Source organism: Ipomoea nil, unplaced genomic scaffold (assembly GCF_001879475.1).
Source record: "Ipomoea nil cultivar Tokyo-kokei standard unplaced genomic scaffold, Asagao_1.1 scaffold0688, whole genome shotgun sequence".
Taxonomy (NCBI): domain Eukaryota; kingdom Viridiplantae; phylum Streptophyta; class Magnoliopsida; order Solanales; family Convolvulaceae; genus Ipomoea; species Ipomoea nil.
In genome coordinates, this window is record NW_017617116.1 from 8245027 (window position 1) to 8263400 (window position 18374).

The following is an 18374-nucleotide window of genomic DNA, read 5'->3' on the forward strand; positions in this document are numbered from 1 at the left end:
CAGAAGGTCGTGATTTTGATTCTAATCAAAACCTTTTTGATCGAGCTCGTTGCACGTGGTCTGTAGACTATTGCACAAGATTGGGTGGTGGCTATGGGTAAAAGAGGAGAAAAATGCACATAACAATTGACATGCATATATGCAGTGCAGAGGTTGTTGGAGCAATTAAGGAAAATGTATAGTGATACCTTATATATTCAATCAGATTTTTGTTCAAAGTCTAACGACATTCATTGTTCTTATCAGGAGCATATATACTACATTAATTGAAGACCTAAAAATACAGCTAGCCCAACCAATGACTCAGATTTTATTCTGGTACATATGAAACCCTAACGGCTAATTCTATGTTGCTGGATTCCATCTTTAGCTAGAATGGATACGTATCTGTGTGTATTTGACACTATATATATATATACGTTCATGTGGGAAGGAGCTCACATGTGAAAATTGGGATGAGATCTAAGCCGTTGATCTAACCTAGACGATCAACAGCTCATAATGAAGGAAAATTAGAATAAAAAAAACGCGCTTCCTTGCAACTGGATGCGAATGATCTCCGATCCTAGCTCCCACCATTGTCGAACTGATGCACTTTAAGGTTCAAACGTATGCACTTAAGTTTCAAACTGACACGCCTTAAATGTCAAACTGACGCACTTTAAGTGTCAACTGATGCATCTTAAGTGTAGAACTTTTGCATTTAAGTGTCAAACTGATGGACCTTAAATGTCAAACTGATGCACCTTAATTAAGTGTAGAATTGACGCACCTTAAGCGTCAAACTGATGCACTTAAAAGTGTCAACCTATGCACCTTAAGTGTCAAATTGACGCACATTAAGCTTTAAACATATGCACTGACCTTAAGCTATAAACTTACGCATATTAAGCTTTAAACTTAAGCGCCTTAAGCTTTTAGGCACCTAACGCTATAAATTTATGCACCAAGTTATAAACTTACTCACCTTAAGCTTTAAACTTACACATCTTAAGCTTTGAACTTACACAAAATTATCATAATACCACAATGTTTTTTTAATTTTTTTTTTTTTATTTTGGATAGTTGATTTTAGCTGGATCAATGATTGAGATTTCACCCATTTTTTACCTAAGAACTCCTTCGCATTTGATCTCTAGTCTCTCTCTCTCTCTCTCTCTCTCTATATATATATATATATATATATATATATATATATATATATATATATACACGCGCGTCCGTGTGTGCTTGTATCACTTCAAATAGTTAAAGCTGCAAGAATTATAATATATAATTTTGGGTGGAGACTTGAATGGTCAGATACATCATCTAACATTTTACTGTTTCTAATTTTTTATGTTGCAAATGTTTGATCTTAATATATATGTACACTCATTCAATATCTCTTGTGTGAATCTATAATAAATAGCATGCATGGTGGCAAAATGATTTTGGCTGCGTAAAATAATTTTCCATTACTCTATGCTGCGAATAATGTTTTCTATATAATACCAATAATACTAAAAAATAATTGTTACTTTCTGCCCATTTTAAATTTATCATGTAGGTTTTCAAATAATAATAATAATAATAATAATTATCATGTAGTATAATGTTGTGCTGTTTTTTTTTTTTTTTTTTTTCAGGGTGGGGTCTCAAGTGTTATAGATGTAATGAACAATTTTTATAGTATGAGTCAATATATGATGGATAATAAATATTTTTAAAAAAGTAGATCATTAATAATAATGTAATTTCAATTTTTACTGATATTTTGAATAAGAATACAGTCATATTTTACTTCTTTGTGGTTATTTACGCGTGTTAATATGAAACATTTAAAAGGGTGTTGAAAATGAAATGCAAATTTGATATACAAATATTAGCTAGCAGACCGACCAAATTGAAGAAAGAGAAAACCCTAGCTAGGTAGCAGAATTGAAGTGGATGTGTCGATCCCTGTTACATCCATCAATCTCATTCATGATCATAACTGCTGCAACTATATAATTATATATACCACTAGCCCAGATGAAGAACAGCGTCAACAAATTGATTAATGCCAGTTACCATCACACATTTAATGTAATTTAATGGCTTATTTGAATGATGAATACGATTTTTATTTATTTAATGTAATTTAATGGCTTATTTGAATGATGAATAAGATTATTATTAATTTTTTTTGACGAGGAAAACTTGTAGTCACTACTCAGAGTGTGCATTGGGTAAACCTTACCTTGTGACCCCAAAGGACCACAAATAGGTAAATTAACTTAGGTTACGTTGCCCATATATAACTATATATAATTGGCTCAAACCAAAAAGCTGTCAATAGACCGTTTTTCATTGGGAGAAGAACTTGGAACCTTGTGATTATTAAGCCAATATTCGACTAATTTGGCTTGGGTCACCTTCCTTGTGCAAGAAAAGTTGTTAGCTAGGATAGGGTGGTGCCTTGTCTTCCTACCACACTACTGCAAATATCCTTTAATTCAAAACAAGCACATGTATATATATATCATCTTCAACAATAATACAATACCCTCAAGACATGCAGAATCCTAAGTTAAACCAGGAACAAAGGAAAAACAAAACAAAAGTATATAAATATAGTATGGAGTATTAAATTTAATCACGTACAAGTCATCATTATGGCAGAAACATAGTTGATTAGTTATCATTTCCTCTTTCAATGCTTCAATTACTAGTGTAGTATATAGGATTATGTTGCTAATTAAGAATTAGCCAACACATATTAGAAAGCAGCTAGCCATTTGAAGGAGTTAATTAGTACCTGTTGTAAACTCTTAGCCATTTGAAGGAGTTAATTAGCCACACATATTACCTGTTGTATACTCGATTGTCGTCTACTTGTAAGTTGTAACTATTCATAACTATAAAGACTAGTTTGAATTAGACAATAATTCATGTTACACTAGGAACCATGAATGATGAATTTCATGGTACTACTTGATCTCCTAGAAAGCATATATACATCAAAAGAGTTATCAAGACAAAGCTATAAGGGCATCTAATTAATTACATGTATATATGTATAGAATGTAGATATATATGATGGAGTGGTTGATATAAGTTTCTATAGAAATTATTAGAATCAAGTGTCTTTATTTCTTTATACCTACGGACACCAATTGTAAGGATCAAGTGGTTATTACTATGCCAAAAGCTATAATTAGTAGCGAAGACGCAACTTTATTTCCTTATATTTATGTAGAGTCAACAACGACATGTTTTAGTTGCAGGATGTTAGACTCAGCCCTCCAGACCTCCTCCCAATGACTGGTATAGTTGCCTGCATGGGCAGCTCAACTGGTCATAGAGGTGAAGTTTGGAAAGAATAACTGGTATAGTTACCAAATCCCATGATCATCAAGTTATGGCCGGGAAGATGATTAGGTTATACCAAACCTTCATACTTTGACTGTCATAAATTTTGTGCACTACCAATTAAGTGAATTGAAGAAAATAACTACGCCCTTAGACCACATATGCATCTTCTTTAATTTCTCTTCTATTATTATTTCTCTTTTCCTCATATATTCCTATATGGCTATATGGATAGCTTAATTGCTACATACAACAAATTATATCATAGCCTGCAGCATGGTAAGCTTCAATTCAATGTGATCACTCAATCATTAATTATGAAAAATAATATTCAGGTAAATTAATTTGGCTAGTATAAACACTGCCAGCCAAACACTGAAGAAAAATAATGTTTTGTCTTTCATCTTCCATGCATGCAATGAAAATATTAGTGAAGAAAAAAAAACTGTGAATATAATAATTGTGGATTTGATTTGCACAAGTTTAGATAATTAATATGCTTCTAAAGGGCATTTCATATAATTCATCTATTTTATAATGTCTTTAAGCTCATTCATTTGAGACACCAAATAGAAATTAAGGAAATAGTAACAGAATAATGACACAATAATTATATTCCCATTTAAATAGAAATAACAACAGATTTAATTTGATTTATTAAAATACTTAATTTCAACATGAACACACTAAGCAGGAATTATTCACTTTTTTTGCAACAAGAATACAGGATGATTGGAACAAAACATAGGCCAATAGTAATTAATTAAATATTGGCAATGAGATTAATAATATAATCAATTCAAGATTCATCAATTTAACCTAGTATTGGTTGCAGGAGAAATTATTTTGTTGGACCACAGGCTGGAAATCAAGATTTGTTGCACCCAAATAAGCTGATGAGCTAGGGTTACCTGAAAATGGAGCCAACTCCCAATTCCCAAGAAACCCCATAAAGGTGTTGCTGGTTATTGGATCTATGGTCCCTTCTGAGATTGAAGCAGCATTGCTGATGATGTTCTGATTATCATCATCATGGTACTGATGAAACATGTATTTCTCTGTTATTCCAACGCTGCTGGCAAAATGGGTTTCAATCCCTTCATGGGAAGAAGTGTGTTCTTGAGTGTAGGAGGAATTATTGGCAATTGATTCTTGATCAAGAAAAGGGTTGATGAGTTTTTGGGTTTTTGTCATCATTTTCTCCTTTGTTCTTTCCCTGGCTCTGGCCCTTGCTTTCTCCCTTGACTCCTTTTTCTTCTTACACACTTTCTTGTCCTCCGCCGCTTCAGCAGTGTTTGAGTTCTCTTCATCTTCATCCATGGTTGACATAGCTTCAAATTCATCAGACTCGCTGCTTGAGCCATTGTTCTTTGAAGCGGCGGCGGTGAGCTCTTTGATTGCGGTTTTGGATTGCGAGAGTAGCCATTCTATGGTGCTGCTTGCCTTGTCGAAGCCTAACATGTCTTGGAGATCGAAGAACTTTCTGGCAATTTGAAGGGATAGTCGCATCCGGCGGTCCCGAACCCCCTGCGCCGTGCAAATCTTGCTGTGCCGGTCTTTCTTCCCCGTCCTCCTCCTCGGAGTTGAACCCTGCAGGGTTTTCTTCTTGGTTTTAGTGGTGGGGGAAGTGTTGTTTACTGAACTTACTGGTGCTGCAGTAGTTTCTCCGGCAGCGTGGGTGGCCGGAGAGAATATTTGGTTCAAGGGCATGACTTGATCGTCCAGGAAAGGAGAAGGGAACTGGAGGAAGAAGGGAGGCTCTTCTTGGGCAAAGCTAGGGTTTTGATGATCCCATGGAAATGGAAATGGCCTTTTGAGCAGTGTTGTTGTTTCTGTAGAGAAAGGCAAAGGGTTTTTGGTGGTGGGAAACATGTATATATGGTCGGTCTTTATCTGATCTGATCTCATCTTTAGTTTTGTTTTGTGTTGTTTGGAATGGGGAAGATGCAGGTCCGCAGGCCGGAAGAGATTTTTGCCTTAATTAGCTTTCTCTTTCTTTCTTTTCTGCTTTTTGTGGAAAGTTTGTAGGGGAGAGTGTCACTTAATTTGGCTATGGGTGGGATAGGGCTGGAGAGATTTGCTCAATAACAGAAGCACACTGTGCAATTGTGATGGGGATGTGGTAGCGGGTGGCGGTACGTGGTGGTGGGCAGTGGGCGGTGGTGGTTGTGAAATGGACACAAAAAGGATGCCTATATATATATATTAATTATATTATTGGAACATACATTGAAATTAAATCATTGTTTTGCAGTAAATGCACATAAGAGGGGTGTTTTTTGTCCGACCACGAGGTGTCATGTGCAGATCCTAACTATAAGAGACATTAAGTCTGGACCATATACTTAGACTAATTACTGGCCTAATTAAGGGACAAAGTGCTGGTCAGATTAATTTTTCTATACGAGATGGTGTTCGAACTCCCGACCTCTCTTAAGGGACGAGAGTGCACGGTCACTCACGTCAACCAAACTAGTTACATCTGTGCGTAGTTTAATTGGTTGCAGTGCTTTTTTTTTCCAATAAAACAAAAAAAATATAAAAACAAAACTGCATCAATTTAAGCTGTAAGTGAAGTTTTGTGAACCTACAGTAACTCAGCGGTTAGCTGGTTAACTCTCACACTACGACAATCAAGGTTCAATCATGTATTCTTGTCTCATAATTTACCACGCAAAAATCAACTGAGCTGCCCATACATGCAATTAATATCAACCCCTTCTATTCAAGTTTTTGGTCACCTCCAAGAAATGATGAGTATGAGGGTTTCTAATCCACTATATATTCCTTTTTTATTAGACGAACCCTCACTTTCCAACTCAATATTCTGATATCCTGGCCTTCTCCCAACACTGCACACACCATAATAGATGATTCACAAAACACGATAAAGAATTGTTATGAACTTTTATAACATTAGTATGAAATTTAATATAAAATTTTTAAAATTATATTCAATTCGGTCTCGTTTCTTTCATATGTATATAACTTACATTTTGATAATTATTTTAATGTGGGTTAGTTGGTTTAATTTGCAGGTTTCTAGATAAATAATAAATTTTAAACATAAAATAATACTAAATTTAAGTATAAATTAAATTATTATTAATTTAATCATGGTTTGGATTAAAGAAAAGTTTAATAAATATCACTTTATTAATATAATATATTCACTTTAATCTATTATCAATTTTAGTATAAAATATACATTTATTTAGACATTTGAAGAGAAATTACAAATTTTAGTATATAAGACGACATCTTTGAGTGATAATTGAAGTATTAATCAAATGTTCTCAATTGACAATGAACACATTTAAATATTCACAACTCACAACTTAGTACATACACATAATGATTGAAATGTTCAAAAGTGTTGCACATAAATGTTTTTTAATAAGATCATACCAACATTCAATAATTATTTTTCTGATTTTCTTTTATGCTATAACCCCTTAATTAATTAGGTCAAACCTAATGTAGAAGGGTTTCAATGCGGCACGTCCTACCTCATAGTGAGCTAAAAAATTTAGGAACACCTCCGTTAGTAAAACAATATTGAGTGTTCTATGGTTTCAACTATAATTTTTTAAATAATATTTTTAACGAATTAGGTAATAATTCGATACTACTCTTATCACAATCATTTTAATTTAATATCAATGTTCATTTTAGCCATTTCATCAATATATATATATATATATATATATATATATATATATATATATATATATATATATTATATATATATATTATATATATATATATATATATATATATATATATATATATATTATATATATATATATATATATATATATATGTGTGTGTGTGTGTGTGTGTGTGTGTGTGTTTTTCCAAAGAAATAATTGTTACTTATAGAATTTAGGATTATATGTATATATATATAAATTGGAGGTTGGAAGATGATGAAGATAAGAGACACAGTTTCACGTGGGAGCAGGTGAGATTGATGGTAATTGGCTGGACATGGCAGTGTTGAGCACAGAGGGAAGAAGGTGAAGATCAGAATAAGATAGGGTGAATTTTTATTTTTATTTATTTGTAATTTTGTTTGATTTCTACCATGAAATATAGAGGCAGGACAAGGCAAGGAAGGCTATGGAAACCTAGCTATAAGAGTGGTAGAGTGAAAGTACAATTATTTGGTTTGGGATGGCAAATATTAAAACCTTACTTTATACCTTAGCATATATAGCTTGCAGTGCTTTACTACCCACTGGGATTTTGAATGTCATTTGACTCACTGTCTTCATGTCCCTTTCACTTCAAAAGCATCAATATAATGGGATATGATAGATATTATCTTTTACATGGTGGAATGCACATGGATACATACATATATGCATTATATTGCATGGCTAAGGATATCATCACTTCTATTTAATTTCTTCTTTCTAATCAAAATATCCCTCTTTTTAAATTTAATTTCTCTTTAATTTTCATCTTATAAGTGATCTGATCTGAGCTACGTATATGATTGCATATTTTTCCTAAACAATATTGTATATTTGTATCCCACCACCACTTTAAAATACTTAATTATTTCTTATATATATATCGCACAAAATTTAATATCTCCTATTAACAAAAAAAAGGATATGATCATTTTTAAAATTTGAACACGTGTATGCAGCAATGCCTTTCGTCAATTACATACATTTTAACTTATAATTAATCAATAAGGATTACATTGGGTTATCAACAGTTAAAATAATAATAATAATAATAATAATAATAATAATAATAATAATAACCTTAATCATCATCATCATCATCAACATAATAATAGAAACTAGCTACAGCTTCATACCACCATGGAATCTCATCTCCCCTCTTTTTATATGTTGCATAATTAATATTCATGTTAGTTTGGGAAGAATATTATATTCATGTTAGACTGTTAGTTGCCAATGATAGTTGTGGAGCAGAAGTAATATCGATTGGACTATATTTTCTCTTTATATGAGTATTTTATTTTTTGTTTACTTAGATGTGTACCTTCTTATATGTCATTGTGGTCGTAATGTGTTTTTGTTCAATATATCTCAAATAAATAATTGTAGTTGTTGGATTTAAACTTGGGGGTTTAATTAATTTGTAGAGGTTTCTATGTATACGCATGTTTTGTGTGTATGCATTTTTTTTTTTTTATTAAAAAATGCCCATACATAGAAGTAATGAAAGAAGAATACTAGAAGAGTAGAAGTATTGGAAAAAATACATGTATACATTGTAATTGGAATGGGAGGGGTCAACCCAGACAAACAAAATTGACAAATTATTGTGTGGATCACGGTCTAAAATGATATTGTTTTGATGTTAAACTAGTATTTGTCCCATGCGATGCACGAAAAATATGTTATAAAAATATACACTATATGAGGTTTATTCATATATAAAATTTTTGTTATTTAATAATTATTATATGTGAATTCCTATGATAAAATTATGAACATAAATATATTTATAATTAAAATAATATTTAAGGTGGGTGATTACTACAAATCTTAAACTATATTAAAATTTTAGTACATAGTATTTAATATTATAAATTTTTAAGAACTTAGTAAACCACAATAGTAATTGAATTACAATTTTAGAGTCACCACGGATCAAAATTTTTAGACCTTTGAGATTTCTAACTCTATATGTAGCAACATACAATTGACCTTTAAAGACCAAAATCACAATCTTAGTTAGAACATTGATTTTTTTTCTTCCAAATACTATCGAATTAAGTGTGTAATCAATAAAAGATGGGAACTAATAATTCGAGAATATAATCTTAATGTTACTAAGCCTACTTCACGTCAATTAAGTTGGTGAGTGTTGTTGGATAGTATCCGATGAATCCATGAATAACGCATCTTTGTCTCCGTAGTCCTCAATATGCACATCAACAATCTTAAATATTAAGCCACATAGCTATGCTATATATTAATTTCAAACTTATGGACTTTGGGGTTGCATGCATGCTTCTTAAAGCCATATGGCTTTAAGATGTGAAAATTAAATGTTGCATTTAATTTTCACATCTTAAAGTAATTTTCACATCTTAAAGCCCATTTAATTTTCACAAGAATTTCACATCTTAAAGTCATATGGTCTTGTGAAAATTAAATGCAACATTCAATTTTCACAAGACCATATAGCTTTATTATATATAGGATAGGATAGGATAAGAAAAATTCATTGCTTCTCGCGCGTGTTAGAATAATGAACATTCTAGGGTAAGATAATGTACTTTATGTATTAGAATAATAAAATTTCTAGGGTAGAATAATGTATAATGTACTTTATGTGTTAGAATAATGTATAATGTACTTTATGTATTAATAATGTATTTTATGAGTTAGAATAATGTATAATGTAATTTCTAGGGTAGAATAATGTATAATGTACTTTATGTATTAATAATATATTTTATGAGTTAGAATAATGTATAATGTACTTTATGTGTTACAATAATAAAATTTTAGGGGTAAGATAATGTATTTTATGAGTTAAAATGATGTACTTTATGTGTTACAATAATGTATTTTATGAGTTAGAATAATGTACTTTATGTGTTTTCAGATTGTGGTACATGTAATAATGATTGAACAAATTTAGCAACTTTGTAACTGATGAACTAATTGACTCGGGGTATGCTTGGATCAAGTAAGTTCGCATAAAATATAAAGATAAAATGATAAAAAGAGTAATTGTAGTGATATGGATTAATGCAAGAGCATTACAAGGTATATTGTGTAAGAATAGAACATGATTTTCTAGGCTAAGACATGAGCCATTTATAAAAGGAAAAGTCCAACCAATCTAGCTAAAAATGTGCGGGGCGCAAGAATGGGTCAAATCCCACAAACCTGGCACATAACTTGTTCAAAATCCACCATTGTCGATCCCACGACGGGCTATGGGATGGAACGGCTAACTACCCCGGTTCGGCCCCAAAACCAGTCTCGGAGTGCACATATTGGTCCGAATTGCCTTGGTTCGGATTGCCTTGTCCGGATCGTTGCGCTTGGCCCAGATCACCTTCATTGGACTCAGTGCGGGCCATTTATCTTGGATCCTAAGTCTCAATTCTTGGACCATTTTCGAAATATCCTTCACTAACATAGCACACTCTCCTTGGCTAATTGATACTCATGTAATCATCAACCAATAGAATTTCAACCTCACTAGAGCATGATCGTCTCTCATAACCCATAATCTCGCCATACAACGTTTGCTACCAAATAATTTGAAACTCTATTTTACTCTCGATAAATATGCTTCGCCTGAATATCTCAGTAACACCCTTACACCCCACAACATGCTTGCATTCTTCCAACAAGTTAAGCATGGGACTAACCATATATGACTAGTTTCAAATTACACTAATAAGGCACGTTGAAACCCTCTACCCCATGCAATTAATCCACATACCCTTGAGCATATTGCCCAAAATTTCAATAGTTAGCTATCATTAGGCTCCTAACTCATTGCTTGGGCTATTCATTCTAGGCCTTGGGCCAATGATCTTATGTTTACTAATAGGCCTAGGCCCCAAAACCATCACCCCAATAATATTAACGTATGGCCTAGGCCCACAATTAAATATGTATGTACTTCACATATACATTTATGCACACCAATTGACACCGGCCTCTAGATATAGCTAGTAGATAGTAAATGTATAATTTTATTTTCTTATATTTATATAGTAATAATTTTTACACTTTAATGAAAAAATATTGAATTAAACTCACAAAGTCTTTGCCCAACAAAAGCCCAAAAGATAAGTGTTCATATGTGTCACCAACCATTCAATAAAAGCGTATATTGACTTCCAAAGTGTGCAGATTCCTTGTGCACACCAACATTTGGTCATGTCTGCTGAGTCATTGAGTCACCGTGATGTATATCCTCTCAAATGCTCTGTTGAGCCCCGGAGTATGAAATGCTTTGAGGTTTGAGAATTCAACCTTTTGAGAGAAGAAGTGTATATTGACTTCTCGATGAATATGCACGAGAGAGCGTCTTCACTCAATTTATCAAATCCCTAGTGTGAATTACTAGTGTATTATAAATCATTTTAGGAATTCGGATTTGTTTATGATTAAAATTAACACCACACCTAAGTACCTAATCCCACCTACTTGGAGAATAAAAAATGAGGGAATTTGAGGAACCATTCCACACAAAATCCGGAGGAGCCAGCTGTTGTACACTGGATAATAAAAACGTCGACGTACCCGACATCGGAGTTTGACCCGAACCATTGATGGGATATCCCCCTCCAATTACGGACTTACCATAGATATATCGCTTTTAAAATATTCCAACAAATAATTAACTTTGGTTTTTCAATTAATATTAAAACACATCTAATTAGTTTATGCCGGATTGCCGGATAGTTGACTGTCTTGTTTTCTTTTCTATTTTCGGCGGCATTTTTTTTAGTTAATTTAGTTTGAATTTTAGTTAATTTGCTTTTGTAGTTTAGTTAACGTTAATTTAATAAAAGTTTTAATACGTCAAGAGTAAAGTAATTAGGAATTACAAATATTATGTTCAAACTCACTCTAATGTAACAATATTACACAGAGAGTATTGTGAATCTCGTTAGGAGAAACAACTAAAAAAAGAAAAAGTAAAACTAAAAATAGAATGTTTTAAGTGAGATGTCATTTCATTTGTATATATGTTAGCGTTCATGTGAATATGTTAAATATTACCGTCCAAATAATAATGCAACGACCTAAAGGCCTCGAGCATATAAAAATTAAGATCTAAATAGCTTTTAAACGTTTAATCTTTTATATAACAGATAACGAATCACTCCAAAAAATAACTTTATAATATGTATTATCATCGCACACCCGACGCATAAGCGAAACATAAATAACCCAAAATTCTGCAATCCTCCACCATTGGCATTCCTAATGATACTACTTACCGGCAAATGCACCCCAAATTGACCTGTCACATGTATAATCATCAACATTAATCTTGACAAATCTATAATATGCTCTCGACCATTTAATATGGATCTAATATTTTAATTTAATATTTAATAACAAACTTCCCTAACCCACTCATACATCCTCCGCCGTCCTCAAGATGCCGGAAACAGTCAGCAATACAATGCATCCCGCGATATTTAGTTATCTTAATGTTTTTATAAGACAACATCAGAATTGTTAATAAAAATAACTTACGCCTCAGAAGTCAATAAAGGATTGTTTATAAATTTAAAAAAAAAAAACAATTAATTAGAAATGATTACATACTTACCCACATGTGTGTAGCACGGATTTATATCAACCTTTATTCAATGACTTGACTTTTACCAATCGTTGTAGGGTGTTTGGTTGTGATGAGAATTAGGAAAGAAATAAATTATAATTTTGTAGAAACCCCGAAAAATAATAAAATAGAAATTCAAATTTTGGACTACGACAATAACGTTTAAATTATCATTTATACTTAACCAAAGTATTGCATCAACACGGCGATAATTTTTCTGACTCGTTCATAGTTTAGTTTGTTTAGACTCTTGCTGTCATACGCTAATAATTGTACGTGTATACTTGTAAACGTTTTCACACCAAATATAAATATAGTAACATACATGCATATCACCATTAAATATTACCAGATTAGTATATATATATATATATATATATATATATATATATATATATATACTCAATATAAAATCAATTTAACTAATCAAGTTATACCCTCGAATCAAATCAAATGGTATAATAATGTTTATAAATATGTGAATATGCATTATTCCACATTCAAATCATCGGTGCTTCATCTAATCATCTTAATTAGAGGTCATTGACATACATAAATTATATTGATTGGGCTTCTAAAAACACAAGTTCACTAGTGTAGCAATGACTACTTTTGGATAGCTATAAGGTGGACTTTGGACCCATAGTTTACCAGTTCAAGCCAAGAAGATTAGAAACCAATAGGTAACTCTCATAAGAAATCAAATTTGATACAATACTTTATTGTTATTAAATCAGTCTATTACTTGATCAACTTGATTACGTTTGCCTCTATGCATGTAATATTACTCTTTTTTTTTATTTTTTTTTTTATGTATGTCTACCAAAATACATACTCAAGTATTAAACACAATAATATTAGATAGGGAGATGTTGAGGATGCAGTGTGGTACGTGGTCGGTAATAATGTTAGTCACACTAATTTACAGTACAGCTGCACAATTAGCTGTAGTTGTTTTTATATATACACTCAGGTCGAATTAACTGCTGGAGGTGGGCTCCATAGACAGGTGGACTCCACCTTTATTAATTTGTATACATATGTTTGTCCATCTATATATATACAATAATATATATACATGCTGGCCATGCTAAGCTAGCTACCTGAAACTATATTGAATTTAAGGATAATGTATGGTATTTACGCGGTTAAGTAATTCATTTATTTATTAACTTGTTAGCCATAACAGATTAATAACATCTTCAATTCTTATTGGTGACAAGGAAAACTATTATAGTGTGCATGGTACGTGTAGGTGATAAATCTACTCTTGTATAATAATTTGTAATGAGTAAGTTTGACCTAAAAAGTATTGACAAGGATTGAACTTATAATTTTTTGGTATGAAAATTATGTTCATCCTATTCAACTACTCCTTCAAAGCTTAAAAAAACATATATCATTGCCCCTTATATTTAAGAGTAAATACCCAAAATGGTCCCTCGACTATAGCTAAATTCACAAATTGGTCCTCGACTTTCAATTTCAACTAATTAAGTCCTTAACTTTGTAATTTTAACACAATTTGGTCCTCTGTTTATTTGACCGTTTGTTGACTGTGATTTTTAAGGATATATATGTAATTTCATGGTCCATCGTTAGTTTTTTTAAGGTTCCGGTTGCATTTCCAGACCGCACTGTTACATTCGAATCCACTGCCGAAAGCAATCTACCAAATCCGATCGCCTTTCTTCATCCTCCCTTTGGATTCAATGTAGTATAGTTAGTACCAGAGCGAAGAAGACAACGTGTTTCCGAACCGGTGCAACGTCATCCTGGAGGCCTCCACGTGCTCCGACGAGAGCTGAAGGTTCTTCTGGAGATCGTCGATCACGGTCAACAAACGGTCAAATAGATGGAGGACTAAATCGTGTCAAAATTGCAAAGTTAAGGACTTAATTGGTTGAAATTGAAAGTCGATGACCAATTTGTGAATTTAGCTATAGTCGAGGGACCATTTTGGGTATTTACTCTATATTTAATAAATGCATGTATACTATTATAAGTAGTTTTATATCCAAACAAATTTTGGTATTAATGATCAAGGTTAGAAATTTAGAATGATAGTGAAGATGTGACAGACATCTCGGTATAATGTAGTTTAAGGAAGCTAAGTATTTCAATAGAATCATAATTTACCTATGTGTGATTTGTTGTGAGAGAAATGCTGTATCTTCTTATACAATACAAAATCTCAGCTCGTCTTAATATATCTTCACTACATGATCTGAAACACGTAATGTCAATATTTGTCCTCAAAATTGCAAAATCGTGGAGCCAATTAGGTAGAGAAGTGAAACATGCATTTCATATTCGAACACCACAAATTGTTCCCTAATTAGCTATAGCTAAATGACAAACTTAGTAACGGTATACATATAGAGTTCTAATACCAACTTTTAAAAAGTTAAAAATAGCTAATAAGTTATTTTGTTACTCCATATATGATATATCCTATGAAGGTGCAAGCAGACACAAACAGAAATGTATACAAGTATCATTGGTCTGGCAAACGTAGTACTCCGTACTATGTAAATCAAGTAACTAAGATTCATTGGTTTAAATTCTTTCATATTTTATAATTTTTTAAGTACACCTAATAAAAACGATGATGACAATATTATATTTAAACTCAGAATATATTAAAGAAATTTGATTTGCCTCTGCTCATTCCTGCGTTTCTTTCTCTTAACGCACAAACATTTCTGCGTGCACGTATAATTTACATATTATTTTATTTTATAATAATATGAAAAAAAATAAAGAGTGACAGATAAAGAAATATTTAAGATATAAAAATGAAGTATACCAAGAAAAACATACGTATAAATGTAGGTGCAAGTGGTATCTAATTAAGATCTTTCAGCATACATTTAATTCTTCTCTGTCGTCTCTTCCAACTCCCATAACCAATGGGGTTTTCTCTTTTTCATGCAATCGCCCTCTTTCTCTCTCTCTTCACACTGCCATTTCTCTCCTCCGCCGGCGCGGTGGCGGCGGCGGCGGCGGCTTCACGGTCTGATCCTGCATTTCAGTATCTCAAGTTGCCGTTGCTCCGTACGAATCCTTTCCCGCCAAATCCTGTAGAAACTCTGTCCGACGACTCGAGCCGGCTTTCGGCTTTATTTACCTCTGTTCCCGGGCGGCGGGCGAAGCTCCCCGTAACCTCCGGCGCGACTTTCGGAACCGGCCAGTATTTTGTCCAGTTGCGAGTTGGCACTCCGCCGCAGGAGCTGTTTCTGGTGGCTGACACGGGGAGCGATCTCGTCTGGGTGACGTGCTCCGCCTGTAGAGACTGCTTGTCACGCGGGAACGGCACCGCTTTCTTCACGCGCCGCTCGTCTACTTTCCGCCCCTTACACTGTTTTGACTCGAAATGTAAGCTTGTTCCCCCGCCTGCGAACGCCTCCTGCCGCCACACGCGCCGCGGCAGCGCTTGCCGCTACGAGTACTCCTACGCCGACGGCTCCCTCACACGCGGGATCTTCGCTCGTGAAACGACAACGTTTAATGTCAACTCCGGGAGAGCAGTGACCTTCAAGAACGTTGAGCTCGGATGTAGCTTTGAAAAATCCGGGCCGAGCGTTACAGGCCCGGGTTTTAATGGAGCCCAAGGTGTATTGGGCTTGGGCCGAGGCCCGATTTCTTTGGCAACTCAATTGGGCCGCAGGTTTGGTAACAAGTTTTCTTATTGCCTCAAGGACTATACACTCTCACCAACGCCGACTAGCTATCTGTTAATCGGCGGCTCCAAAGCCGGCGCCGAGAACGGCGCCGTCAACGACTCGAAAATGAACTTCACTCCGATAATAAACAACCCTCTTTCCCCAACATTTTACTACATTGGAATCGAGAACATATTCATAGACGATGTGAAATTACCCATCAGTCCTGCAGTTTGGGCCACAGACGAGATGGGCAATGGGGGGACAATACTGGATTCAGGGACAACATTGACATTTCTCGTCGAGCCAGCCTACACTAGAATAGTAACGGAGTTCAAGCGGCGCGTCAAGCTGCCAAAGCCAGCCGCTTTCACATCGATATTTGACCTGTGCGTCAACGTCTCCGGCGTGCCAAACCCGAGTTTACCTCAACTCAGTATACAACTCGCCGGCGGCTCGATTTTCTCCCCGCCAACTGGGAACTACTTTCTGGACACGGCGCCGGACATCAAATGCCTCTCACTACAACCGGTCACGTCGTCTTCCGGTTCGTCGGTAATCGGAAACTTACTGCAACAAGGATTCGTGTTCGAGTTTGACAACGATCATTCGCGACTAGGATTCTCACGCCATGGCTGTTCTTTATCCTGACACGTACTATGTCATTATCTATAATTTTTTAATAAATTTCTTCTGTGTATTAATTTTTTTTTCAAGTTTAGTGTATGTGCATGGAAAGTGATTAATTATATTATTTAATGATAGTCATGTATACTAAGTGGATTTTCAGTAATTGATTTCCAATTTGTTTTATGCATATTCTTGCGTTAGCATGACACAAAATTAAAGAAAAGGACTAATACTCTTTTAAAATAATAAAATTAATGAATTTTTTTTAATTGTGTTGCACGGGCATTAATTTAATAGTATCTGGTACAGTTATGTATAGAGGTACACATAATTATATTATGCATTATATTAATGGTAATAGTTTTATATAATTATGTATATATGAGTACGTATATATAATTGTATTAGATATTATTGACATCAATATTAACCAGTATTATAAAAATTGCCACAACATTAGATATTAACTTTCAAGTTTAACACCCAGTGAAAATTATTTGTTGACTTTCTTGATTTGAGTTGGTCAACTAGCAACTACAAGCTTCCATGTAAATCAAATATGTCATACATGCATTTGATCATAAATATAACACGTAAAATAGTAGGATATGATATTGATGATTTTGTTGGGTTTGGTGAGTGTTTGGTTTGTGATTTTGATGCTTTCACGTGAAAATATTGTAATGAAATAAAGAATGGTTTGGAGGGACATGTGGGGAAGGGGAGAAGAGTACGTTTCAATCTCTAAGCTAGGTAACATGCCTTACCCCAAAATTTCAACTCAAAAATGTATACACATGATTATATTGTGTTATGCCGTGTAAGTCTTAAGATTCTCATTTTAATTTGACAATGCCCTAATGTTATTATCATGCAATTGGACTATTTTGAATTGTAGGGTTGTTGATTTTATTGGGTCAACTTTATCAATAATAAAAAATTCAAGAATAAAAGTATTTTGACTAAACTCAAAACACAATATTATAGACCAGGTGAAACCTTTGAACTATAGTTTTCATCATCTATCATTTAGTAAAAAATTCTTACACTCTACAATTTTTTTTATCACTTATTTATAATAATCATGAATGTTAAGTTTCACCCCTAAGATGATTTATCCACGCACTTAATTTGTTAAAAGAAGTATTGGATTCCATGCCATAATTTCATATTGACAAATGACATATCACCCAATGGACTAAATTTACTTTTTCATTATGTAAATGTATTCTTTCTGCTGACTTCAATTATGTTGTCAATCATCAAACTATAGAATCCAATACTTCATAATAAAGGTCTCCATCGTCTCCACAATTTGCTCTCAAATTACTTGTCTGTCCTTCTCTCTCTCTCTCTCTCTCTCTCTCTCTCTCTCTTTCATTTTAATTTTATTGTGTGTGCAATTAGGTAAAGATTATCAATTTCTCATTG

The 18374-nt window shown here is 33.6% G+C and overlaps 2 protein-coding genes across 2 annotated transcripts; one reads left to right on the top strand and one right to left on the bottom strand.

Annotated features, from left to right (window-relative positions):
• Positions 1 to 4055: 4055 nt before the first annotated feature.
• Positions 4056 to 5462, bottom strand: LOC109175268 (transcription factor TCP12-like). Its single transcript, XM_019324505.1, has one exon. The coding sequence runs from the start codon at positions 5239 to 5241 to the stop codon at positions 4153 to 4155; it is 1089 nt and encodes a 362-aa protein (XP_019180050.1). The 5' UTR covers positions 5242 to 5462; the 3' UTR covers positions 4056 to 4152.
• A 9538-nt stretch (positions 5463 to 15000) lies between these two features.
• Positions 15001 to 17100, top strand: LOC109175479 (aspartyl protease family protein 2-like). Its single transcript, XM_019324738.1, has 5 exons — positions 15001 to 15018; positions 15111 to 15188; positions 15285 to 15363; positions 15453 to 15645; positions 15677 to 17100. The coding sequence occupies exons 1-5, from the start codon at positions 15001 to 15003 to the stop codon at positions 16962 to 16964; spliced, it is 1656 nt and encodes a 551-aa protein (XP_019180283.1). The 3' UTR covers positions 16965 to 17100.
• Positions 17101 to 18374: the final 1274 nt, after the last annotated feature.

Bases quoted from the DNA above. Each gene is read 5' to 3' on its own strand.
- LOC109175268 (XM_019324505.1), bottom strand. From the start codon at position 5,241: ATGAGATCAGATCAGATAAAGACCGACCATATATACATGTTTCCCACC.
- LOC109175479 (XM_019324738.1), top strand. The intron at 15,189-15,284 runs GTAACTAAGATT...ATTTAAACTCAG, and splicing joins CTCCGTACTATGTAAATCAA to AATATATTAAAGAAATTTGA. The intron at 15,646-15,676 runs CGGCGGCGGCGG...GTCTGATCCTGC, and splicing joins CTCCGCCGGCGCGGTGGCGG to ATTTCAGTATCTCAAGTTGC.